The sequence below is a fragment of the Apodemus sylvaticus genome, chromosome 1 (genome assembly GCF_947179515.1).
Source record: "Apodemus sylvaticus chromosome 1, mApoSyl1.1, whole genome shotgun sequence".
NCBI classification, from domain to species: domain Eukaryota; kingdom Metazoa; phylum Chordata; class Mammalia; order Rodentia; family Muridae; genus Apodemus; species Apodemus sylvaticus.
The window spans coordinates 207173122-207200315 of NC_067472.1; the positions used below are offsets into that span (position 1 = coordinate 207173122).

General features: G+C 53.6%; 2 protein-coding genes across 2 annotated transcripts; one reads left to right on the plus strand and one right to left on the minus strand.

Annotated features, from left to right (window-relative positions):
- Nucleotides 1-262: 262 nt before the first annotated feature.
- On the plus strand, nt 263-20380 carry Npas1 (neuronal PAS domain protein 1). Its single transcript, XM_052172180.1, has 11 exons — nt 263-418; nt 1075-1310; nt 11265-11338; nt 11506-11595; nt 12617-12788; nt 13987-14102; nt 14301-14458; nt 14866-14972; nt 15291-15438; nt 16810-16904; nt 19841-20380. The coding sequence occupies exons 1-11, from the start codon at nt 297-299 to the stop codon at nt 20308-20310; spliced, it is 1788 nt and encodes a 595-aa protein (XP_052028140.1). The 5' UTR covers nt 263-296; the 3' UTR covers nt 20311-20380.
- A 275-nt stretch (nt 20381-20655) lies between these two features.
- Nucleotides 20656-23142, minus strand: Tmem160 (transmembrane protein 160). The gene is made up of 3 exons (XM_052172181.1): nt 22901-23142; nt 21908-22000; nt 20656-20992 (listed from the first exon to the last, which is right to left on the minus strand). Exons 1-3 carry the CDS (start codon nt 23106-23108, stop codon nt 20727-20729), a joined length of 567 nt encoding a protein of 188 aa, XP_052028141.1. The 5' UTR covers nt 23109-23142; the 3' UTR covers nt 20656-20726.
- Nucleotides 23143-27194: the final 4052 nt, after the last annotated feature.

Consider the following 27194-nt stretch of genomic DNA (forward strand, 5'->3'; position numbering starts at 1 on the left):
CCGTATGCGCGCCGCGTGCGCCCATTGGTATGCGGGAGCCGGCCCGGCGCGGGCGTGAGGCGGGCGCGCTGGCGGGCCGCGCGGGGGAGGCGGTGGCGGGGCACGTCCTCACCCGGAGCGCCAGGGTGGGAACCGCGGCTTCCCAGGGAGGGGAAACTGAGGAACGCATCCAAGCCAGCTCCAGGCTTGACCCTTGGGGACACGCACGCTCCTCACTTTCCCCGGACACTCTTCCCCCAGGGACCTGAGCCCCACCTGCGACTCCTTGGCGCCTGAATTCGCGAGTCCCAGCCGAGATGGCGACCCCGTATCCCAGGAGCGGCGGCCGAGGTGAAGTCAAGTGCGGGGGAGGCCGTGGAGCCGGCGTCCCCTGGGATTTCCTGCCTGGGCTGATGGTCAAGGCCCCGCCCGGACCCTGGTGAGCAGATCTGCCCCTGAACCGCCCCCTAAGGCGTGCGGGGGTGGGGGCGTCACAGCCTTTCAGATGGGGTCTATCCTCGGGCCGTGCCCTGACCCAGGTCTAGACTTCGTCACCTTCGCTTATTGCTGAGTTCTGTTTATAGTGTCCCGGGTCCGAATTCACCCCCGACATTCTCCGGCTAAAGAGAAGGCCAGCCCTGTGGCCTGACATCCCAACTGAAGCAGGAGGCTCGCCAGTTCAAGGCTAACCTGGGCAAAATAGACCGTTCTCTCAAAAGGCACAAACAAGAGCCGAGCGTGGTTATGCTCGCCTTTTATCTCGGTGCTCCGGGGGCAGAGGCAAGCTAATCTCTGTGTGAGTTTAAGGCCAGCCTGGCGTACAGAGTAAGCCCTCTGTCTCCAAAATCAAAAACAAGCCTGAAGAACGCAGTTCAGTGGTAAACCCTGGGTTCAAACCCTAGTACCACAAATACCATAGTAATAACGAAATGATAATAATACTTATTATTGTTATTAAATAAATAAAGGTTCTGTCCCCGTGCTCAAAAGCCAGCAGGGATGTAGAATTCGCACTCTGGCCTATCCCACTACCTGAAGTGCTGGGGCCACGCTTCCAGGATCCTTACTGACACCTCCTCCATGCCGCCCGCCCAGCCTGCAGGCGCAGCGCAAAGAGAAGTCCCGCAACGCAGCGCGCTGGCGGCGCGGGAAGGAAAATCTCGAGTTCTTCGAGCTGGCCAAGCTGCTCCCTCTGCCCGGGGCCATCTCCAGCCAGCTGGACAAGGCGTCCATCGTGCGCCTTAGCGTCACCTACCTCCGCCTGCGTCGTTTTGCCGCGCTGGGGGCGCCGCCCTGGGGCTTGCGGGCCGTCGGGCCTCCGGCTGGCCTCGGTGAGTGCGCATGCCCATGCTGCCAAGTTCGCCCTTCCGCCCCGCCCCCAGCCTTGGGGACAGGGTTGAGAAAGCCTGGCCCGCCCTGACCCGGCTCCTGGAGAGTCCTCAGAACTTTGGTGGTTTCCTAACTGGTGACTTAATGCTCTCGCGGGGACCAGTTGAGGGATTTTTTTTTATATAAACTTTTGACTTAAGTCAGAACCTGGCAGCAATCTAGATCACTAGCAAAGACAGTAATTATTATTGTCGTCGTTCGATGAGACAGGGCCTTGCTATGCAACCTGGGCTAGCCTGGGACTTGATACGTGGACTTGGCTGGACTCCAGCTCACCTGCCTCTGGCGCCCGTGGGTGCCGGGTTTAAAGGTGAGCGCCATCACCCTCCCTGTCCTGGCTCTTGTCTTTTAGACAGTGCCTCCTGTCTAAAAGCTTGGCCTGGCCTGGCCCGGAATTTGATATGTAGTGGAGGCTAGCCCTGAATTTGGGATCTCCTCAGTGCTGGGGGTACAGGTGTCTGCCACCACACACAGCAGAGGTAGTAATTGTGTTAGATGAGATTAACCAGTATTGCCACTCAAGTTTCCAGCTGTACAGCGCCTCCGCCCACCCCCGCCGGGGCCTCCACTCAGCCAATAAGGGTGAGCTCCCGAGTGGGCCCGTGGAGCCCCAGGGAGCACAGAAAACGGGCTGAATTCCCCACCTGAGGGGAGGAGGTAACAACATGGCCTGGGGAGGACAATAGATCATCAGAAGGTTCTCCTTGGTGACATTAGCTGTATGTCCATCCCGACACCCACCCCCAGCCCTGCGGCCCCAGCAAGGTGCCTCCCATCTCCCTGTGCTGCATTGGTGGTGAGCAGTGCGCCTTTAATCCCAGCACTCCGGAGGCAGAGGCAGGTGGATCTCTGCGAGCTCCAGGCTAGCCTGGTCTACAGAGCAGGACAGCCAGGGCTACACAGAGAAACCCTGTCTCACAAGAGAGAGACAGAGAGACAGAGAAACAGAGACAGAGAGAGACAGAGAGAGAGAAAAGAAAGAAAAAGAAAGGAAGAAAAGAACCAGGAGTGACCACAGCGTCACCCCCACGGGCTGACCGGACACTGATGAACTCAAGGCCTCGGAACTCCCCCAAAGGACCAGGCAGCCTTCGGTGTGCAGCCTGCGCGTCACCTGTTTATGGAGAGTCAACTCCATGTACGACATCACTGCGAGTGCCCAGGACCTAGCAGGAAACACACTAGACCAGAGTCCCTGCCCTGCCTGGGTCTGCTGCTGCTGGCTTATTCACCCAGTCAGTGCTCCTAAGGCTGAAGCAGGAGAGTCACCACGAGTATGAAGCCAGCCTCTGCTACAAAACGAGATTCTGTCTCAAACAAAACAAAAAGGGCCAGGCACGGTGGCGTTTTCATCCCAGCACTTGAGAGACAAGGGCAGGCAGATCTCTGTGGGTTTGGGTCCAGCCTCCACTATGCAGCGAGTTCTCTGTGGGTCCAGCCTCCACTATGTAGCAAGTTCTCTGTGGGTCCAGCCTCCACTATGTAGCAAGTTCTCTGTGGGCCCAGCCTCCAACTGTGTAGCAAGCTCGAGACCACCCAGGGCTACAGAAAGAGGCCCAGTCTCAGAAACAAACAGATTCTAGCAAGCAGCCAGGGACGCACACACCTGTACTGTAACAAGTGGGAGGACCAAGTGGGAGGACCAAATGGGAGGCTCATTCTCAGGCACAGAGTGAGTTCTAGGTCAGCCTGGGCTACAGACCCTGTCTCAAAAAAAAAAAAAAAAGATTAACAGAGAATAAGAAATGAAGTGAAAAGTCCCTTGTAGATGCAGGTGTGACACAGTAGGGGAAAATTTATAATCTATAATTTGCAACAGTGTAAGACGTCAACATATAGATGAATATCTCGTTTTTTTCTTCCCACCTTTGATTACCGAGGCATAGACTATTAGATTTCCATCATTCTAGCCTATATATCCCTACTTAATTGTTATTATAGGACAGCGAAAATGTTATCTATGGTCACAGGTGAAGAAATTCCCCACACACACTCCAGAAGAATGGGGTCCTGAGGGTGGGCTTGGGGAGGGTTCCTATTCCTTTCCTGCCCTGGTACCCAGAGAGGAGGTGGGGGGAGAGAAAATAGCATTGATTAAGCCCCGCAATAAATCACCATTTAAATTTAAATAATCCGGCTTCCCAGGCGGTAATTAGGCGAATTGACTGGCGCTGAGAGAATGCCGCATTAGCGAGGCTGATTACTGTCATTACCTCGAACAACATGTGCGCCGGCGGGGGATAAACATCTTGTCTATTGTCCTGGAGCCCCGGGGAGGGAAAAGAGGGGGGGCTGAGAGAGCCCTGGCGGTGTCCAGCCCCCCAACACTTGGAGGGGCATCCGGAAGCTTCAAGAGATAGATAGATAGACAGAGGCTCGCTCTGGTCACAGCTCCGGAAGCTTCAAGAGATAGATAGATAGACAGAGGCTCGCTCTGGTCATAGCTCCGGGCCGGGCCGTATCTTGGCCACTTCCACGATGCCCACCTGTGCATCAGAACGCACAGGGGCGCATGTGCGGGTGGCTCAACATCCTGTCGACAGACAACCAAATCCCCAAACTTAAGCCCATGCTAGTCTACACACAAAGTAGCTCTCTGAAGATTGGGAGGAAACTGAGGCCCACAGGTGGGGGTGGGGGTGGGGGTGGGGGTGGAAGATGGTGGCTACTTGGTTCATTTTTCTAAGAGGCTTTTATGTTTTGTATTTGGGTGTTTTGCCTGCATGCACTTGTGCAAGGCGTCCACGGAGGCCAGAAGAGGGCGCTAGATCACCCTGAAATTGCAATTGCAGTTATGCACACCTGTGAGCCGCCATGTAGACTCTGGGAATCAGACCCCAGTCCTCTGGAAGAGCAGCCAGTGCTCTTCAGTTCTTCTAAAAGTTTTTAAGCTTTTTTTTTGGGGGGGGGGAGGAGCAGGTTTTGAAAGTCAGAGGACAATCTGCAGGACTTGATCTTCTCTCTTTATATGTATTTACTTATTTTGTGTATATGAGTACACTGTTGCTGTCTTCTGACACACCAGAAAAGAGCATCAGATCCCATTACAGATGGTTGTGAGCCACCATGTGGTTGCTGGGAATTGAACTCAGGACCTCCAGGAGAGAGCAGCAGTCAGTGCTCTTAATAGCTGAGCCATCTCTCCAGCCCGGAGTTGATCTTCTCTTTGAGCACAGGGATCGAACTCTGACAGACAGGCTTAGGAGCGTGCTCCTTTACCTACTGACCCAGTTCTGTGACCCGGAGTTCAAGCTAACTTGCTTCCTTCCTTTCTTTCTTTCTTTCTTTCTTTCTTTCTTTCTTTCTTTCTTTCTTTCTTTCTTTCTTTCTTTCTTCTTCTTATTATTTTAGACAAAGTCTGTGTAGTCCTAGATGGTCTAGAACTCTCTGCTCACAGAAATCTGTCTCTCTCTGCAGTCTGGGATTAAAGTTGAACTCTGCCACATCTGTCTGCTTTGGTTCAATTTTTAACTACCACACTTGACATTCCTTCTAGGTCTGGGATGTTAAATATTTTTTGTTTTAGATAATTCCCTATTCCTTTCTTTCTCTAACCTTGCATTTAAGCTACTACTACTACTATTATTGTTATTATTATTATTATTATCATTTGTATAAGGGTGTTTTGTCTGCATACATGCCTGTGCACTACTTTCGTGCCTGATATCTAGGGAGGCCAGTAGAAGCCACTGGATACCGGGGACTGCAGTCAGAGATGGTTGTGAGCCACCATGTGGATGCTTGGAATTGAACCTGGGTCCTTTGAAAGATCAAGTCAGTGCTCTTAACCTCTGAGTCACCTCTCCGGCTCTCATCCCCACCAGAAGGGGAGGTGAGGACCCCAAGGAAGCAGACTTAGTTTGTGATTACTAGACAGTGGCAGCTCTTCCCAAGCCTGTCGACCCCAGTGGACGATGTGGGGCCCACGCTGACGACAGCAAGAGAGTTGACTTACACTGTGCCATAAGGGGTGGCTCTCTTTCTCCCTCTCCCTCCCCTCCCCCTCCCCTCCTCTCTCTCTCTCTCTCTCTCTCTCTCTCTCTCTCTCTCTCTCTCTCTCTCTCTCTTGGGATTCCCTGACCACATAGCACGTCAGGCACCTTGGATACCTGCTCCGCCTCTAAGCCTCGATCTATAAAGCATGATGACATCTATCCGGGAGCTTCAGAGTGTGTTGGGGAGGTGTGTTATGTATATATTTATGTATTTATTTTGGTTTTTTTGAGACAGGGTTTCTCTGTGTAGCCCTGGCTGTCCTGGAACTCATTCTGTAGACCAGGCTGGCCTCAAACTCAGAAATCCTCCTGCCTCTGCCTCCTGAGTGCTGGGATTAAAGGTATGCGCCACCACTGGCTTCTTTTTTACTGTTTTGTAAGTTTTCAAAAACTGTCTGTGCATGTGTTTGTGCCTACATGAGCTTATGCGACCGCACCGAAGACGCCAGAGGAGGTTGCATCCCCTGCAGTCACCCGAGCCGGGTGCTGGGGACCAAACTATTCCTCCGCAAGAGCCGTGTGCGTTCTTCACCGCTGAACCGTCTATCCAGTCCTTTTGTTTTTCTTTATAAGTGTGTGTGTGTGTGTGTGTGTGTGTGTGTGTGTGTTACCAGACGTCAACCCTTGCCTTCCTCCTTTTCTTGAGATAAGTCTGTTTATTGTTCAGCGGGCAGGCTAGCACGGGGCGGGCTAGCACAGGACAGGCTAGCTGGCCCACAGGCTCCTAGGGAGTCTTTCATCTCTGACTCTCTCGTCTCCCAGTAGGAATGATGAATTACAGTGTTCACTACCATGTCCAGCTTCACACGGGTTCTGGGGATTCGAACTAGGTCTCCACCCTTGTGTAGCAGATGCTTTCCTGCGGGGCGATCTCCCCAGCCCTGTCCCCCAGTGGTTTGTGTACTGAGCTAAAACAGTGGGGGGGGGAGGGATGCAGAAAATGCTCAGTAAACTGTCATTGAGTGAGGTGACATCTTAGTCCCCAGATAGGACACTACCTCAGGAGGAAGCAACCTTGAAACTGAGTGAAAAAGCAAGCTGTGAGAAGGGCAGACAGAGGGCAAAGGGCAAAGGGCAAACAGAAGGAAACTGTGGGGGTTAGACTGGAGGTTGGGGGGCTGGATAAACTGAGAAAGGAAGTGGAAAGGGGGAAGGGGGAAGGGGGAAGGGAGAAGGGAAGACCCCAGAAACTCTTAGGAGTGGTCCAAACTGACCCATTAGCATTCTTCCTGATGATATATTAGTCATCCACTGTATACCTGTCTGTGGCCCTGGAGGCCTTTGATGTCCAAAGCCCAACTGCTCTTAGCACCAGGCCGGGGCTGGGATTTAGCTGGTAGAGCATTTGTCTAGCACATAGGAAGCCCTGGATATCTTTTTTTCTTTTGTTTGTTTGTTTTTCGAGACAGGGTTTCTCTGTGTAGCCCTGGCTGTCCTGGAACTCACTCTGTAGACCAGGCTGCCCTCGAACTCAGAAATCCGCCTGCCTCTGCCTCCCAGAGTGCTGGGATTAAAGGCGTGCGCCACCACCGCCCGGCAAGCCCTAGGTTTCATCCCCAGCACTAGACAAAGCAGGCACGGTGCAGACTTGTGATCCCAGTGGAGAAGGGAGGGGTCTGGAGTGCAAGATCATCTCTGGAAGCGCAGTGAGCCCCGGCCGGGTGGTGGTGGCGCACCTATAATCCCAGCACTTGGGAGGCAAATACAGGCGGATTTCTGAGTTCGAGGCCAGCCTGGTCTACAGAGTGAGTTCCAAGACAGCCAGGGCTACCCAGAAAAAAACTGTCCTGAAAGAGAGATATAATTTCCACAGAAGGTTGAGATCCCCTAGGCATCCATCCATCCCGATGAAAACCTAGCCCTTCATTCCCAAGGACCCAAGGTGGGAGACTCATAGGATGGGAAGGGAGGCTCCTGCCTGTCCTCCCTTTCTGAGCGAACTCTCTCTCTGCCCTTGGGTCTCCCTTCTTCCTTTCTCCCGCCCACCTCAGGCTTCCGCCATCACCACCCCAATGTTGACTGAGAAATGTTTATTAGTTGATTAAGTGACTAAGTGATTTCAGGGTCTTTGGACTTCCGGGAGGGCAGTTGTGAAGGTGGGATACACCTGTTGAATTGGGACATGGACAGGGAGCAGGGGAGCTGTGGGTGGAAAGAGTAGGGAGTGGGTAGGTTTGGGGAGGTAGGAAGTGGGGGTACTAAGACAGCAGTCAGGGATCCTTGTGGCAGGGCATATATAGGTCATGTGCATGGGGGGGGGGACCAGCAGGTCCCCAAGCTCTCCCTCTGCACCCCCATCCCAGCATGCCCATTAATGTTGTTAATTGCAGCGGCTCAGTCTGACCCGGGCTGATCCCTGGAGAGGGAAAATGAAGGAATTAGCAAAAATGACAGGGGAAAATTGCCACAATTAGCAGGCAGCATTGTTCCTGCCTGTCACGGGGCTGCTGGGAGCTGGGTGTCGGGGGAGGGGTCCCCACCCCCCCACACACACACACTTATTGTTCCTGGAGGTTCAGATGGGGAGGAAGCAGGAGAGACAGCAGTCAGATGGGGGGGGCGTCTAGGGAGGCCCGGGGTAGACTCTGACAGCCTGGCTGACCTGGGGGGAGTCCCCGAGGACAGGGGTGGGTGGCGGGTCCTGCCCAGCGACAGCACGGTTACCCCGCTCACACCCTGCTGTCCTCTCTCGTGCCCCCTAGACACTTGTCAGTCTCCGAACTCAGACCCCTGCAGCAAATCCATTTAAAGAGGAAACTGAGGCACAAGAAGAAGAGGTGACCCCAGGCTCTCTGCCTCACAGAGGGAAGGTCACTGACATAGCGCTTGCATCTCTTTTGGGGGGGCGGGGGAGGGCACCGTCTTCTATAGCATCCAGGGGTCCTGAGTGGGGATGAGGAACGACTGTCAACCAGCCTATGTCTTAGTGGCTGTCTGTCTCAGAACTGATGTCTCTCTGAAGTTCTAACTTTCTCCTTCTCTTTGTATGTCTTCATCTCCTTAACACGTCTGCAAAAGTTAATCTATTGCATACATGTTAATCTCTGTCATGGTATACTGTACAAAAATATTAGCAGGAGGTAATTCAGTGGGAGCACCCCTTCATAATGTCCCTCAGTGAGGGGGCTGGGGGTGTGGCTCAGTGGTAGAGCCCCCGCCTAGAATCCCCCAGTGAGAGGCTGGGGGCGTGGCTCAGTGGTAGAGCCCCGCCTAGAATCCCCCAGTGAGGGGCTGGGGGCGTGGCTCAGCGGTAGAGCCCCCGCCTAGAATTCCCCAGTGAAGGGCTGGGGGCGTGGCTCAGTGGTAGAGCCCCTGCCTAGAATCCCCTAGGGAGGGGCTGGGGGCGTGGCTCAGTGGTAGAGCCCCCGCCTAGAATTCCCCAGTGAGGGGGGCTGGGGGCGTGGCTCAGTGGTAGAGCCCCGCCTAGAATCCCCAGTGAGGGGGCTAGGGGTGTGGCTCAGTGGTAGATCCCCTGCCTAGAATCCCCCAGTGAGGGACTGGGCGCGTGGCTCAGTGGTAGAGCCTCGCCTAGAATCCCCTAGTGAGGGGCTGGGGGCGTGGCTTAGTGGGAGAGCCCCGCCTAGAATCCCCCAGTGAGGGCTGGGGGCGTGGCTCATTGGTAGAGACCTGCCTAGAATCCCCCAGTAAGGGGCTGTGGGCGTGGCTCAGAGGTAAAGCAACTGCCTAACACATGCGAGACTCTGGATTCAGTCCACAGCACTGAAAAAAAGAAAACAAAAACACTGTACTGGAGTCTGGTGATACATCCCTGTAAATGTAGTTTTCAGAAAGCTGAGGCAGGAGAATGGCAAATTTGAATCAAACTTGGTTATTTATTGAGATTCTATTTCAAAAAAGCTAAAAAAAATTGTTCATCCAAAATGTATCCAGGGTAAAATTAGCTAGCTTTTTAAAAATCATATTTGTTTATGTCTTCCTATGTATGTGTGGGCAGGACACAGCACACACGTGGAGGTCAGAGGACAATCTGTGAGAATCAAGTCTCATTGTATCACTTAAGTTCTGGGGAGCAAACTCAGATCTTCAAGTTTGATGGTAAATGCATCTGTCCACTAAACCATTTCAACAACTTTCTTAAGTGTTTATTTATATTCAAGTGTGTGGGTGTTTGGTGTTTGCATGTGTGCCGCAGATGTGTAGTACGGACAGGGACCAGAAGAGGGCATCAAATCCCTGAGACTGGAGTTGTGCGCTGCCATAGAATCCAACCTGGGTCCTTCCGCAAGAGCCGCGACCGGACCTCCCTCCCGGCTTTGAGACAGGGTCTCCCTCCGCCCTGGCTGGCCCGGAACTTGCTGTGTAGACAAAGCTGTTTTAAAGCATCCACATCAGCACCACGTCCTGCACAGTCCCAAAGGAGTCCGGCAGCCTCCCCAGCCACCTCCCCAGCGCTGGCACCCACACACCCGCTTTCTGTTCGCATCGATTTGCCAGTTTTAGACATTTCATAGACGTGGGATCACTGCGGCCTTCTTGCCCGTCTGCTTTCGTAATATTCATCACAGACCGAGGCTTCATTCCTCTTCACAGTGGATCCACCGCGGTTTTATCCATTTTTGGAGGATGGACGTTGGGGGACTTTTCTTGGCTTTGTGTAATGCTCTTCTCTCCACGTGCACGCAGCACTCCCCACAATACCCATCTTCAGGTTGTTGGGTTATAAAGGGATGGCCCAAGGCTCACACCATAACCTTTTTTTATTTGTTGAAAAATCACCAAGCCATTTTCTTCAGTTGCTATCTCAGTGTACGTTCCACCCTGCGGTGCAAAATTACTATCGTAATTTTTCTTTGTCTTTTGTTGCTGTTTTACAGTGGAGAGGATTGAACACAGAGCCTATGAATGCTAGACCAGCACTCTACCACTGAGCCACGCCCACAGCCCCTCACTGGGGGATTCTAGGCGGGGCTCTACCACTGAGCCACACCCACAGCCCCTCACTGGGGGATTCTAGGCAGGGGCTCTACCGCTGAGCCACGCCCCCAGCCCCTCACTGGGGGATTCTAGGCGGGGCACTACCACAGAGCCACGCCCCTAGCTCCTCACTGGGGGATTCTAGGCAGGGGCTCTACCGCTGAGCCACGTCCCCAGCCCCTCACTGGGGGATTCTAGGCGGGGCTCTACCGCTGAGCCACGCCCCCAGCCCCTCACTGGGGGATTCTAGGCGGGGCACTACCACAGAGCCACGCCCCCAGCCCCTCACTGGGGGATTCTAGGCGGGGCACTACCACAGAGCCACGCCCCCAGCCCCTCACTGGGGGATTCTAGGTGGGGCTCTACCACTGATCTATGCTGCCAGCCCTCTTTTTAACTCTTCAGATGGGAACGCATTTGTTACGTACCCCAGGCAAACCTTTAGTTATTGATTCGCCTGCCTTAGCCTGCCAAGTAGTTGGAGTTACAGGCCTTTCCCACCAGATTGGCCTCAGCCTTGGGTTATTCATTGCACTTGGCTTCAGGGCCCAGTGAGGACGGACTGCTCTGTTCCTGTCACCGGCACTGCCTGTCTTGTACAGGACCTGTGAACAGCAGTACTCAAGAACTTTTTGTTTTGGTGTGCAAAAGATTGAGGGAGTGGACAAACCCCTCTTTGTTTTGTTTTGGGTTTTTTTTGGATTTGGTTTTTTCGAGACAAGATTTCTCTGTGTGGCCCTGGCTGTCCTGGAACTCACTCTGTAGCCCAGGCTGGCCTCGGACTCAGAAATCCACCTGCCTCTGCCTCCCAAGTGCTGGGATCACAGGCGTGCGCCACCACTGCCCGGCTGTCACTCAGTCTTGGTCTCTCCGGCTGGGAGTTTAAGGCTGACGGGGCCCTAAGGGCTGCCCTGAGCAGTGAGCCCGACCATGAGGCCCTGACTGTCCTCCCCCTTCTGTCCCCAGCCCCAGGCCGCCGAGGCCCCGTGGCTCTGGTCTCTGAAGTCTTCGAGCAACACCTGGGTGGACACATCCTGCAGGTGAGAGCCTCCCTCCCCAGCCTGCTGCTGCTTCGTGCTGCCATCTGGTGGTCGCACCTGGGAATGGCACTGTTTTCCTGCCTCAGTTCCCAGTGGAGAACTGGACAGGAAGGACCCAGGGTCCCTTGGTTCCCTTGCTACTCCCGCTCCGTTTGTCTCAACTCTAGTCCTTGGATGGCTTCGTGTTCGCCTTGAACCAGGAAGGAAAATTCCTCTACATCTCAGAGACAGTGTCCATCTACCTGGGTCTCTCGCAGGTAAGACTCCCCTGCAGTACACAGCTATCTACTGCCTGGCCTGGGCACGCCCTTTCTCTCTTGCGGTATCTCTAAGCACAACGTGGAAAACAGACAACCTTCCTCGGAACCCCGCAAAGCAGCCCTACGTATGCTGGAGGACTCGAGCGAGACCACGAGTTCAAAGCCAGCCAGGGAGTCTTAGCAAGACCTCGTCTCAAAATTAAAATTTGGTCTAGAGATGTAGTTCTACAGCCACGAGTGCTTGCCTGGCATTCACAAAGCCCCGGGTTCCTTACCCAAACCCAGCATGGCGGTGAGGTATAAACCTTACACTAAATCCAGCATCCAAGAGGTGGAGGCAGGAGGATCAGAAGTTTCAGGCCAGCCTAGGCTATACGAGACGGTCTCAAAAACAAACGCTACCCCAAAGGAGGGGACTCGAATGTGTAGGTGACAAAGTAGGGTGGATAAGGTGATCGTGTGGGCGGGGTGTGGGTGAGGACTACAGGGGAATGAAGGTTGGAGGGAGGCAGGTCACCCACCCCAAGCAGGCATGGCGGGTTTCTGAGGAAGAATTGCCATGGTTGGATACGCGACTCTCAGGAGAGCTGCAAATGGGGCTTGAGGGTCACTGAGGAGTCGGAGCATGATCAGACGGAAAGCCAGAGGCTGTAGTGAGGGGGCCTGGCATGGGATCCCTGTGAGATCCCAGAGGCCAACCTCCAAGGCTCTAACTCATTAAAGAGCTGAAAACTGCCGGCCTTGATTTCCAGAATTTGGGAGGCTGAGGCAGGAGGATCACCACCAGTCTGAGGCGAGCCTGGGCTAGGTAGCATGCCTTTAATCCAGGATTTCAGGAGGTACAGGCAGGCCGATTAATAAATTTGAGGCCAACCTGGTCTACATATAAGAAGTGAATTCCAGAACACCCAGAGCTATAAAAGTAAGGCCCTGCCTCAAAACAAACAAACAAAAGCCCCTCCCCGCGTGATTTAAAAAAGCAGGACGCGGCGCCTGCATTCCTCCCCGTCCCCGGCAGGTGGAGCTCACGGGCAGCAGCGTCTTCGACTACATCCATCCCGGGGACCACTCGGAAGTCCTCGAGCAACTGGGATTGCGGGCTGCAAGCACCGGCCCCCCTACGCCGCCTTCCGTGTCCTCCTCTTCCTCCTCGTCGTCTTCCTCCTCGCTGGTGGACACCCCCGAGATTGGTAATTTCCAGGAGTCCCCTCCTGGCCAGTGAATGAAGTCTGAGGGTAGATCCTGGTGTTTGTGCTTAACATGCCTCAAACCGAGATTTTGTAAAAACAAACAAACAAACCAACAACAACAAAAAACCAAACCAAAACAACAGCAAAACAAAACAAAGACCCCACAATGCGTCAAGCCACCTTAAGGCACTGGGGTGTCTAAACTTGCCTGGTCCCCCAGAATGGCCGAAATATACCAAAATTGGAGAGGCTGCAAGGAAGTGGGATTAAGTCTGAGAATCTGAGAACTTATTTTTTCATTCCACTCACTGTGCCTTTAAATTTTTCATTGATCCCTAACTTCACACCCACAGGACCAGGGATGGCCTTCAAGTCAGGCATAGCAAAGAGAGATCAAGTTACTTGTCCCGAGTCACCCAGCCATTCCATCCTTTTTGTTTGTTTGTTTTGGGGTTTTTGTTTTGTTTTGGATTTGTTTTTGTTTTTTTCCGAGACAGGGTTTCTCTGTGTAGCCCAGGCTGTCCTGGAACTCACTCTGTAGACCAGGCTGGCCTCGAACTCAGAAATCCACCTGCCTCTGCCTCCCGGAGTGCTGGGATTACAGGCGTGCGCCACCACTGCCAGGCTTTTTCTATTCCATCTTTTTAATCGTGTGTGTGTGTGTGTGTGTGTGTGTGTGTGTGGTGTTTAACTTTCAGGACCCAATTCTTTCTGTTGATGTTTTGTTTTGTTTTGTTTTGTTTTGTTTTGTTTTGTTTTGCTTGGTGTTTGTTTAAGACAGGGTTTTTCTGTATAACTGCCCTGGTTGTCCTGCACTCTGTACACCAGGCTGGCTTTGAACTCAGATATTCCTGCCTCTGCCTCCTGAGTGCTGAGGTAAAGGCGTGTGCCACCACTGCCCAGCTTCCTTTCCTTTATACTTCTAGTCTGTGACAGGGGACCTGGCTGCCACAACAGTCCTAGCCTGCCCTCTGTGGGTCACAGGATGCCTGGGGACAGAACTGATCGAAGGCTTCTGACCAGGAAAGAGGGGCCTCATCTGACCTTGGCCCGGATGTCCCATGAGGGGAGATTATTTTATCAGTGTGCCCTGCGGCCATTAGATGCATCTGAGTGTCTGGGGCGGCCACACCGAGGCTGGTTCTGAGTTGACAGGATTCTGGAAACTCTATGACCGTTCCCTCTTGTTCTGTCTCAGAAGCCAGCGCCACCGAGGCGTCCCCTGCCTTCCGGGTCCAGGAGCGGTCCTTCTTTGTCCGCATGAAGTCCACCCTCACCAAGAGGGGCCTGAATGTCAAAGCCTCTGGGTACAAGGTGGGTATGAGCCGTCTCTTTCCCTCCGGTGAGCCTGCTGTATCCCAGGATGCAGGGGATTGGGAACAAAACCTGAGACACACCCAAGCCTCCCCGGCCCAAGGGAGGAACCGGGCAAAGCCTTGACTTACCTGGCTGTGGTCCTCCTGCCTCAGCAGTCCCACCCGGCACCTCCCCAGACACCCCCACCTTCCACAGGTCATTCACGTGACAGGGCGCCTGCGGGCCCGAGCCCTGGGTCTTGTGGCCCTCGGACACACGCTGCCCCCGGCCCCGCTGGCTGAGCTGCCTCTGCATGGACACATGATTGTCTTCCGCCTCAGCCTGGGCCTCACCATCCTTGCTTGTGAGAGCAGGTACCGGGGTCGGGGAGGGAGGGACGGTGGGTCCGTTGGAGACCTGGGGCTATGTGGGGACCAGTCAATCCTGGGCCCTCAGTCTGGGGCCGCGCGGGGAGTTATGGGAGCAGAGAGGACATGGGAGGGAGTCTGCAGAGATGCCTGGGAGACTGGGTGGGGGTTGGGAGGGATGGAGGTGAGAGGGTGGGGGTGGGGGTGGGAGGGGCATCCTTGTCTCCCTGCTAGGCTTGCCCGGTTCCCTTTCGGGCCTCCTGTAACTCATCCTTTTCTTCACCTGTATTATTACTACGCCCATTTTACAGAAGGAAGCTGAGGTACTGCAAGGGTGTGGATCCTGGGGAGCGCTGTCTGCAGTCACTCAACATCTCCCAACTCCTTTCCCCTTTCTTTCCCGTGATCTCCAGAGTGAGCGACCACATGGACATGGGACCCTCGGAACTGGTGGGACGCAGCTGCTACCAGTTTGTCCACGGACAGGATGCAACCAGGATCCGCCAAAGCCATCTGGACCGTGAGGCACACTTCTGTACCCTCTCCCTGCCCACCTACCATCACAAAACCACGAATGATCCTGCTTCCCTGTTCCCTGGAAGTCCTTCTTCAGGGCTAACCGGAGTCTCTGGTTGCACTGCAGTTCCTGGGGGCTGCAGAGAGGCTGAGCGATGCCTGGGGCCGGGGGCACCGTAAGCGGGGTGAGCGGGGTCTCGGACCCACCGATGCTGGGGTACCTCTGGGTCTCTGACTTCTCTGTCTTTCTCCCCGCTCCCGCTGTCTCCTACCCACCTGACCCTCCCACCCCCTGGGCTCTCTGCTCCCTGGGATGCGCCAGTGCTGGACAAAGGGCAGGTGGTGACTGGTTACTACCGTTGGCTGCAGCGTGCGGGGGGCTTCGTGTGGCTGCAGTCTGTGGCCACGGTGGCCGGGAACGGGAAGAGCGCAGGGGAGCATCACGTGCTGTGGGTCAGTCACGTGCTCAGGTGAGAGGTGGCCCAGCCAGGGCCTTAAAGGGACGGCTCTGTAGACACGAAGGGGAAAGGACCAGGGGGCCGAGGGATGGAATGGCCTCCCTTGCTGGACACAGAGAAGGATCCCTGTTGGGAGGAGTCACATCTGGGACGTGCCTGTGGTGTGCCTCCGGCTGAAGGTGTGAGCTGGACTCTAGGGCACGGGGGACAACAGAAGGCACTGTACAGGGCAGGGGGGGTGCATTGTGAGCAGAGGGCACAGAACGGACGGACGAGCCTCGGGTCTACAGCCCGAGCCGCCCAGGGAAGAACAGAGCGTTTGGGGCTGGAGCAGAGTCTGGGGCCAGGGAGGCTGTAGACGGCAGCAGGACATCTTACCTCGTGGTCACTGGAGAACTATCGAAGGTTTTATGTCTGGAGGGGATCACAAATGTGCACTTTTGGAAAATCCTTCTTTCCGCTGAGAGCTGACTGGGAAATAATAGAGACCGGAGGGCAAGAGGAGGCTGTGGCGTGGTTTAAGAGATGCGAGCGGAAAAGGGGGTGCCATTTGCCCCTTTGCTGAGCTGATTTGATTTGGACCCTAGAAGGGAGCAGGTGATCTAGATCAAAGAGACGCAGACAACCCTGATATGCTTAGAGGACGCCCAGGTGACACGAGGGCACTGACAGGAGCCAGGTTCGCCACAGCAGGGAGAACTCAGATGAGAATATATTTGGAATTGGTCCTCTGGTCCCAGCCAGTGGAAAGACTGAGGCAGGAGGCCACCTTGGGAAACCTGGAGAGACTGTCTCAATAAGGAATGCTCAGTGGTAGAATCACTGCCTAAAATCCCCCAGTGAGGGGGCTGGGGGCGTGGCTCAGCGGTAGAGCCCCTGCCTAGAATCCCCCAGTGAGGGGCTGGGGGCGTGGCTCAGTGGTAGAGCCCCTGCCTAGAATCCCCCAGTGAGGGGCTGGGGGCGTGGCTCAGTGGTAGAGCCCCTGCCTAGAATCCCCCAGTGAGGGGCAGGGGGCGTGGCTCAGTGGTAGAGCCCCCGCCTAGAATCCCCCAGTGAGGGGGCTGAGGGCGTGGCTCAGCGGTAGAGCCCCTGCCTAGAATCCCCCAGTGAGGGGGCTGGGGGCGTGGCTCAGTGGTACAGCCCCGCCTAGAATCCCCCAGTGAGAGGCTGGGGGCGTGGCTCAGTGGTACAGCCCCTGCCTAGCACATGGAAGGCTCTTGGGTTTAATTCAAGGTGTGTGTGAGTCCCCAACTAGGAATTTATAGGTCTGATAGAAAGTTTTTAGTTCCGCGGGGCGGTATCCACAAGCTCCCTACTGGAAACTGTCTATACTCACTGCTGTCCCAAGATCCCTGGTTTTCAGTTCCATCATCTTGTCCCCAGCCATGCTGAAGGCGGCCAAACACCTCTGGATGCCTTCCAGCTTCCAGCCGTTGTGTCTCAGGAGGAGCCATCCAGCCCGGCCCCAGAGCCCACAGGTAAGCTAACCTGGTCCCATTCCACACCCGGGAAGACTGAGGGCCACTGGGACTGCCCACCGTGGGAGCCATTAAACACAGGCGGCCATTTACAATAATAGCTGGAGTTACTCGTCCTTCAGGATGGGGAGATGACCCAGTGGGTAAAGTGCTGGCCAGGACAGCTTAAAGACACGGTGTCCCCCTCATAAGGAAAAGCCAGGTGTGAAACGTGCGTCTGTAACCCCAGTGCCAGGGGGGTGGCGACAGGAGGATTCCTGAGGCTGAATTGGCTCAATGTCGATTGAGAGACCCTGTCTCAAAATGTAAAGTAGAACCGGGCCGTGGTGGCGCACCTTTAGTCCCAGCACTTGGGAGGCAGAGGCAGGAGGATCTCTGTGACTTCAAGGTTAGCCTGGTCTACAGAGTGAGTTCCAAGACAACCAGGGCTACACAGAGCAACCCTGTCTCAAGAAGAAGAAGAAATCCCAGCTGAGAGCACGTGTTCTTGCAGAGGACTGAGGTTTCATTCCCAGCATGCACAGGGCTCAGAGCCACCCATATTTCATTTCTCAGGGGCCTGATGCCCTCTGGCTGCTGTAGGGACCAGACACTCATGTGATACAGACACATTTGTAGACAGAACGCACATGCACATTAAATAACTCCAAATGGGGCCAGGACGACTGAGCAATGAAGACCACAGCTGCTCTTGTGGAGAACTGGGGTCAAACTCCCAGCACCCACATGGTGATGCACAACCATCGGTGACTCCAGTTCCAGTGGGTCTAGTGCTCGCTCGCTCCTGGCCTCCAGAGGCAAAAGGCACCCACATACAGACACACATACAGGCAAAGCACTCACACAGGTGACACAAACCTAAACAATTTGAATAATAGTTCTCCACAAATTGAAACCAGCTAGGGTGGGGAGCAGCGCCTCAGGACAAGCCTTTATTCCCACCACTCAGAGGCAGGTGGGTCTCTGTAAGTTCGAAACCAGCCTGGTCTATATAATGAGGTCTAGACTCAGAGAGCTACACAGTGAGATCTTACCTCGAAAACAACACAATTGCCTGGCAGTGGTGGCGCACGCCTTTAATCCCAGCACTTGGGAGGCAGAGGCAGGTGGATTTCTGAGTTGGAGGCCAGCCTGGTCTACAGAGTGAGTTCCAGGAGAGCCAGGGCTACCCCCCCCCAAAAAAAAAAGAAACGAAAGGAAAAGAACAGAACACAATCAAGCAGAACATGATGGTGCATACCTTTAATCAAAGCAGTTGGGAAGCAGAGGCAGGCAGATCTCTGAGTTCCAGGCCAGCCTTGCCTACAGAGTGAGTTCCAGGCCAGCCAGAACTACATTGTGAGACCCTGTATTGGGGAGGAAAAAAACCCCCTTCATCCTACCCCAAAATTAAACATCTTCATCCTCAAATTTATCCACTATATTTCAAATAGTCACCAGCAATATATGGCCAGTGGCTCTCTCTCAGGACAATACAGATGAGATAATGTCAAAGTTCCATTGCTGCAGGGAGGGCGTGCTGGGAGTTCTTTAGTCTGTAGAGGTCTAGCTGGGACTTCTCAGTCTAGGCTTTCCTGGCATGTCAGGGCTGGATGGGTCTGTACTGTGGGAGGTGCCTACTGTGTGCCTGAGGATGGGAGGGGGAGGGATTACTGGGGCTTGGGAACTGCAGACCTACTGTGCTGTGCCTATACTTGAAGAGCAAGGGCTGGGGACACACATATTCCTTCAAAAGCTTCCTTTGAGGCTGGTGTGGTAGTGAAGGACTATTAACGCCAGCTACTGGGGAGGCTGAGACAGGGGGATGCCAAGGTTAGCCTGGACAACTTAGCAAGACTATGTCTCCAAGAGTAAAAGGGTCAGGTGGGGTGACCCAGTGAATACAGGGCCTGCTGTGCCATGCATAAAATCCTGAGGGTGGGCCAGGTGGTGGTACGCACCCACCTCTCATCCCAGGACTCGGGAGGCAGAGGCCGGCGGACCTCTGTGAGCTCCAGGCTAGCCTGATCTACAGAGCCAGTCCCAAGACAGTCAGGGCACACAGAGAAACCCTGTGTTGACAAAACAACACCCAAGCAAACGAAGACTTGCGTTTGGATCTCTAGCACCCACATAATATCTGGGTAATCTCAGTGTTGAGAGGTGACAGACATGTAGATCCCAGGAGTTTGCCAGCCAACCAGCCTAGCCAGAAACAAGAGCTCTAGGTTCAGTACGCGCCTCTGTCTCGAAGAACAATACCAGTGAGATGGCTCATCAGGGAGAAACGCCTTGCCCTGTGACCTCCACGTGTGTGTCATGGGGCCTGTGCACCCACACTCACACATACACAGAGCAATTACAAATGCCACTGTAGAGATGGCTCGGCGGGTAACGACCCAAACCTGATGACCTGGCTTGGATCCTCAGAAGCCACATAAAGATAGAAACCTGAGTCAGCAAAGCTGTCCTCTGACCTGGTCCACACCTTCATGATGGCGTGTACGCCTCCACTGTACACGCGGTGATGATGATGATGGATAGAGAGGAAGAGTGCCAGTGTGGATGGTCACCTCCATACCCTCACCCACACATACAAAGTCAAAAGAAGGCTTCGAATCTGGTTCAATGGCAGGCCTGGGGAGAATCCATCACTAAAGAACTGGGGGCGTGGCTCAATGGTAGAGCCCCGCCTAGAATCCCCCAGTGAGGGGGGTGGGGGCGTGGCTCAGTGGTAGAGCCCCGCCTAGAATCCCCCAGGGAGGGGCTGGGGCGTGGCTCAGTGGTAGAGCCCCGCCTAGAATCCCCCAGGGAGGGGCTGTGGGCGTGGCTCAGTGGGAGAGCTCCTATCTTGACCTCCTCCTAGGCTCCCGTGGGTGCAGGCTGTAAGGGGCGGGCTGTGGGCGTGGTTTGGCCGTAGAGCTCTACAAAGAATAAATATAAAGTATCTTCTTCAGAGGAAGAGCTTCCAGTTGACCGGAAGCAGTCTGTGCCTGTGGACCAGGACAAGGACAAGGACCCTCAGGCCCGAGGCAAACGCATCAAAGTGGAGGCCAGCCCGAAGGAAGCTAGAGGCTCAGAGGACAGTGGAGAGGAGGAGCCCTCGGATCCACCGGCTCCACCGCGGCCAGAATTCACTTCCGTCATCCGGGCAGGGGCCTTGAAGCATGATCCAGTACTGCCGTGGGGTTTGACGAGTCCAGGAGACCCCTCGCCCGCCCTCCTTCACGCAGGCTTCCTGCCGCCTGTTATGCGAGGCCTGTGTACCCCAGGCGCTATCCGCTACGGCCCTGCAGAGCTGAGCCTGATGTATCCACACCTGCACAGGCTGGGCCCGGGCCCCTCGCTGCCCGAGGCCTTTTACCCGACGCTGGGCCTGCCCTACCCGGGGCCCACGGGTACTAGGGTGCAGCGGAAGGGAGACTGAAAACAGCGTGACACCGGAGGGCCAAACCTGAGACATAGGTCAAGTCCTGGAGCTGTTCTTGAGAATTAAACGCCACTCCCTGAGGGGCTCCATCCCCAGGGATTTCCACCTCCACCATTGCTTTTTCTTGTTCCTTTAAAATGATTTACTTGTATGTGTGTCCATGTGTGGTATGGTGTGGAAATTAGGTCTCCCCGTCTACCATGCGGGTCCTGAGTGTCAAAGTCAGGTTATCAGGCTTGGGAGCAAGTGCCTCCACCCACGGAGCCATCCTGCCTCATTCCCATTGGCTGCCCTGGTCTCCCTCCCCACCTCCCCAGACAACAGGAGCTATCACTCGGAGTCTTGAACTGCTGAAGAGTCAGGTTTTAATGTCCCAGTTGTCAGGCCCAGCCAGTTCCCCACAGCCCTGCTGTTCACTCGGGGGGTGGCCTGCCCGCTTCGTCTGGGCCTTCCGTACTGGCTGCCCCGTCATCGTCAGGTACCAATTCCACGTCCAGTTCCAGCTGGCCCATGTAGAGACCTACTGCGCAAGCCCAGAGCAGACTGGCAGCCAACACTGCCCCCACACCAGCGGCAGCACCACCAAGCGACAGTTGCATGGGTCCCCTCAGTGCTGCCAGACCCACTGCATAGGAGGCTCCGCCCCACACCACGCACAGGCCACCCAGCAGGAAGAAGCCTGTGGAAGAAGGAGCAATGATCAATAGTTACAGGGTCCAGGGTACCCCAAGGGGCTGACAGGGTGAGGTGGGGAGCATAAATCAGTAGGAGCGCAGGGCGGGCCGAGGCTTCTGACATCAGCTAGCGAGAGGCTGGAGGGGGGCCAGCTAATGAAAGGCTTGCTCGATCGGGCAACTTAAGACTGTCTCAAAATAGCCGGACGGTGGTGGCGCACACCTGTAATCCCAGCACTCTGGGAGGCAGAGGCAAGTGGATTTCTGAGTTCGAGGCCAGCCTGGTCTATAGAGTGAGTTCCAGGACAGCCAGGGCTACACAGAGAAACCCTGTCTCGAAAAAACCAAATCCAAACAAACAAACAAACAAACAAAAAAACCGAAAAGGTTGGAGAGGCAGTTCAGGGGTACAGCACCGACCTAGGATCCTCCAATGAGGGGCTGGGGCGTGGCTCAGAGGTAGAACAGGGAGCTAAAAAATTCACCAGAGTTAAGGCTGGGGATGTGTAGTTCAGTGATACAGCACTTAACTAGCAGGCTGATCTCCTTGTCATTATAACAATAAATAAATAAATAAATAAGTAAATGAATGAATGAATGAATGAAGGCAGACGAGGGCTCAAATGCATGAGCCCCGTATATGAGACTTTGTAAATGGAGGTATCTGGGACTTGGAGGTGAAATCCAATATCCAAACGGGCTGGTCTGGGGTATAAACAAAGGATGACCGCCTTAGTCACTTGGAGACCGTCTGGAGGACTCCTCACGAATGCCGATGAAAGAGGGGTAAGAGGGGCTTACACCAGTGAGGCAAGAGAGAAGGGAGTGCTGTCCTTTTACAACTGTTAGGGTAGGAGGACTCAGAACTGGAGGAAAGGGGGAAGGGGCGCCATTTCCCACAGGGCGGGGTCCGTACTCACCATAGGCAGCTTCCCGGCCCATGTCACTCTGCATGAAGGAGATGACCCCAATGCCCGACGCCAGAAGTCCATTTCGGAACCAGGAGAGAAAAGCTGCGGGGAGTTGGGAGGGTGGAGCTCTGCCTCAGCCAAGCCCTGCTTCCTAGATGCCCCCTCACCGTACTCGGCCACAGACAAAAGGATCCTAGTGCGGATCCCTTCGAGGAAGCCCCATTCTTTACCCTTCTGTCCCAGACATTCAAAATCTAGAGCACGAACTGGGGACGTTCAGCCTGAGGACAGAAAGTCTTCCCTGTCTCCTTCAGCCCTTGGGACGATCTTCTCCAGCCTGCCCCTTCCCCTGCGTGGTAACCGCCCCTACCTAGCAGGGCCTCATCCACGCGTCCACATCTCCCCACCACTCAGGTGCCTGAGTGTTGCCAAAAGGCTGTTCTCCCTCCTCGTCCAGTTCTATACCAGCTGGGCTCCATTCTCCCTACCCATTGCCTGGTTTGAGATTCCTCCCCCTGCAGCTAGATCGCCGCTCCCTCCAATCAGCAGCCACCTTCTCTACCATTGGTTACACGCTGGTCCAATCCGGAACTTCCCCATCTTCTGCGGGGAAGAAGCCACACTCTTGTTTTATTCCAAGTGGTCCCTCGGTCTGTAATCCTAACCGATGCCCCTGTCGCAGGCAACTTGTTCCCTCCCAGCTGCGGCTGGCACGGCCTCTCACCCTGGCAGTGTGGAGCTGCCAGCCACCTCTCCTAACTGTAACTCCCCCTTAACTAATCCCTGCTGGGCCCCATTAGCCAAGACCAAAACCATGGTGCCTTATGCGGCCAGGCTGCAAAATCTCCAACCCCCACCCGCCAACACCGGTTCCCTGCGCTCACGCGAGGAAGCTGCCCCCACTGAGCCCAGACCCTGTTCCCAGCAGATGCTTGCCTCACTCTCACCACCTACTCCCACGTGCACACTGGACCGCGGACGACCCCGGCCCCTGCCACTGACCTGTCTCGTGAGCCTTGCGGAGGAGCCAAGCGTCCGCGCGATCCAGCTCGGACACCGGGGGCGGCGAGGCTCCCGCGCGTGGACCGTGGCCGGGGGCGAAGGACCCGCGCGCGCCCCCGCTGCGGGGCCGCTGAGGCGGCTGCAGAGACCCCCGGAAGCGCAGGCGGGCCAGGCGCGCGACCCGAGCCCACCACCAGCTGCCTCCCATGGCTCGCAATGGGGCCCGACACGCGCTCCGCCCCACGGGCCTATCGTAGGCTGGAGGTCACGTCACTCACGAGGAGCGACGCGACCATTGGTGATCTGCCCGCAACTCAATCCCGGAACGCAATACCTATTGGTGTATCTGGCTGTGTCTCCACCTCAATTTACGTGCCGGTAGTGTGTGACCCACCTTAATTTTTATCGTCAGACTACAAATCCCAGAGATCAACGTAAGGCAGGCAGTTCGACCTGCAGAAGGGTGCGGCGCAATGTCTGCTGGGACTTGTAGTTTCAAAAAAGTCACTGCTCTCATCAGCCAGGAAACAAAATTTGAACTAGTTGCTTAAACTAGTTGCAAAACTCCAGTGAACTCACGGAAACAACTACCAGTTACCTCACTAAGAAGGACACACAACTATTTTATTGTATTCCTCTTCAGGTTTTCTTCTATGCAGATGTTAATAAGATGCCATTTCTGAAAATTCATTCCTGTCTTTACATTCTTTCCAAAATGTTATTACCGATCTAACCCCTGGTACTGGGAATCAAACCTAGTGATAATGTCTGAGAGAGTATTTAATAGAATGGAGACCGCAGAGGAAAAGCAGATGAGAGGACAGAAGACCTGGCAAAGATCCTTTTGGCAGCCACGGACAAACCAGAAGACCCATAAGAGATGCCTAAAACAGCTTCAGAAGGAGATGGGGGGGGGGGGAGCTGGCTAAAGATCAAAAGTGCCCCCTGCCCAAGCCCAGGTTAACCATAAAGATAAAAGGGAAACCCACCAACTATTCGTAGATAAATAATAAAGTTTAACATTCTGCCTTGGTAAAACCTGAAGATAAAGTCTCTTCAACAGTTTATAAGTGACTTTCCAGTGGCAATGGAAACAAACAAAAAACAAAAAACCAAGACCTCTTAGAGGCCCTGAAATTTTCGGACTATTGTGTCTCCTCTAAGAAAGCCTTACTCTGCCAACTACAGGTGTCCTCCCTAGACCCAGGGGACTCAGGGCCCTGGCACCAGCCAATGGCCAATCTGTCACCAGTTGCCAGAAGCTGACCCTACCCTTGTTTACACATCAGTGCAGCAATAGCCTCCAGGTTAAGATGATGCCAGAAAACTCATTCCCAGCCTCTCTTCTTGATGCCTCAGATAACTTTTCAGCTGCCCTGCTGCCTGACCCTGACACTCATAGATGGCTGTACTGGCTAGTTTTCTGTGTCAACTTGACACAGGCTGGAGTTATCACAGAGAAAGGAGCTTTAGTTGGCGAAGTGCCTCCATGAGATCCAGCTGTGGGGCATTGATCTTGTGAGGTGATCAAGTGGCGAGGGCCCCTTGTGGGTGGTGCCACCTTTGGGCTGGTGCTCTTGGGTTCTGTAAGAGAGCAGGCTGAGCAAGCCAGGGGAAGCAAGCCAGTAAGGAACATCTCTCCATGGCCTCTGCATCAGCTCCTGCTTCCTGACCTGCTTGAGTTCCAGTCCTGACTTCCTTTAGTGATGAACTGCAATATGAAAGTGTAAGCTCAATAAACCCTTTCCTCCCCAACTTGCTTCTTGGTCGTAATGTTTGTGCAGGAATAGAAACCCTGACTAAGACAAATTGGTACCAGCATAGTTGCGTATTCCTGTGACAACCTGACCATGTTTTGGGGAGGACTGTGGAAGGACTTTGGAACTTTGAGCTAGAAAAGCCATTAGAATATTAAGAGCTTGGTGGAAAGTTCTGTAGGAGCTTGGAAGACAATGTTAAGAACAGTGCAAAAGATGGAGGCCTGGCTTGTGAAATTCCAGGGGGAAGATTAAAGACTTACAGTGGCCATGTTGTGATTGTTAAGATTCTGTGGTTTTGGTTATCTGGGGCTGAAGAATCAGCTGTGAGTAACAAGATACCAGAACCACTAAAGCAAACCTTTGTGTTACTGGGACTATTGATGCTGGTTAGCTGGACCTAAGAAATTAGCAGTGATTAAGAAGAGACCAGCATCACTGAGATGAAATCTTCTTGGAAGTGTTTTCTGAGAGCACAGAGAGTGTGTTCCAGAGATAGCCACAGTTGTATTTTGTGCTGTGGCTGGACTTGGTACTGTGTAAGAGTCACTCAGATGGTACTGGTTTTGAAGGCATGAAGGGGTCATGAAGAGCAGCTGAGGCTCTTGGCACAGTGAGAGGCCATGGAAGGCCATTGGTGAAGGTGCAGCCTCAGTTGCAATTGATGGCCCAGGACTTGAAGGGGTCATGCATAGGAGCAGAGGCTTTTTTTTTAAAAAAAAAAGATTTATTTATTATATGTAAATACACTGTAGATGTCTTCAGACACCCCAGAAGAGGGCATCAGATCTCATTAAGGATGGTTGTGAGCCACCATGTGGTTGCTGGGATTTGAATTCAGGACCTTTGGAAGTGCAGTCCGTACTCTTAACCACTGAGCCATCTCTCCAGCCCCGAGGCTTTTTTTAATTAAAAAAAATTAATTTTGGAGACAGGGTCTCTCTATAGAGTGCTAACTGTCCTGGAACACACTATGTAGACCAGGCTGACCTCCAACTCGCAGAAATCTGCCAGCATCTGCCTCCTGAGTGCTGGGATTGAAGGTGTGTGATACCATACCTGGTTTGATTTTTTTTGTTTGTTTGTTTTTGTTTTTGTTTTTTCGAGACAGGGTTTCTCCGTGAAGCCCTGGCTGTCCTGGAACTCACTCTGTAGACCAGGCTGGACTTGAACTCAGAAATCCGCCTGCCTCTGCCTCCCAAGTTCTGGGATTAAAGGTGTGTGCCACCACCGCATGGCTCTGGTTTGATTTTTTTTTTCAAAAGAAAATAAAGATGATAAGGTAAAGGATTAGCAATTATGGCTGCCAGCCCTCACACTTTGGCAGGTTACACCTCGCCATGTCCCATCAGAACTTGTCTGTCTGAGAGTTGGTATTAGAGAAGACCAGCATGGAGATGCAGCCTCATTGGTGAGGGTTGAACCCCCAGAACTGTATGAATCTGGCATGGTATGCACACCTGTTAGTAATTCCATTTCTCAGGGTGTAAACGCAAGAGGATATCCTTGACTACAGAGAATATTTCAAACCAGCCAGTGATATATGACCCTGTGTGGAAAAAAAAAGAGTACACTAGAAATGACCAGTAGAGGAGAGTCTGTGTACTGTGTATTCGGATGCTTATTTCTCTACACCCCCGTCTAAACATAGTCTGGAAAGAGGTATTGCGATGAGTATTGAAGGATCTCCCCTGTCAGTGTGGTGTGAAGATGCTCCCCAATTTTCTCTGATTGGTTAATAAAAGGCTGAACAGCCAATGACTTGGCAGAAGAGTTAGAAAAACTAGACTGACAGACAAAGCCAGCTCAGTCAGTCAAGAGGGTCTCGAGGGGGGGGAGGGAGGATTAAAGAAAAAAAGAGACAATTAAATAACATTATAATATGACCCCACAAAATGCTGAGGTGGGTTTAATTTTTTCCAGTGTGCTTTTCTATCATTCTAGATATATACAAAGAATATGGCCAGTTGTAAGGCATAAACAAAGTAATCAAGGAACAGACAAGGCATAAAGCAGTCAAGGAAAAAACAAGGCATGGGACAAAGGTCCCATGGTATTCAGGAACTTACCAAGATGATCGAGATCTTAAGTCTACTTCCTTGTCCTAGCCCAATGTCAAATTCCTGCAAATTTCTTAGAAGCAGCCCCCAAAGTCTCCACATCTCCTTCTTTTGTTTATTTCATAAACAAGATGGTGCCTATCTTAGGTTGCTCTAACAAGAATGCCTTCCTTACCCATCATTGAAAACGGATGATGCAGCCAGGCAGTGGTGGCGCACGCCTGTAATCCCAGCACTCTGGGAGGCAGAGGCAGCCAGATTTCTGAGTTCGAGGCCAGCCTGGTCTACAGAGTGAGTTCCAGGATAGCCAGGGCTACACAGAGAAACCCTGTCTCGAAAAAACCAAATCCAAAAAACCAAAAAACCAAAAAACCAAAAAAAAAAAAAAAAAAAAAAAAAAAAGAAAAGAAAAGAAAACGGATCATGTAAAGCAATGCATGTCTGTCTTAGATTGGTAAGACGCTGTGCAGAATCTTA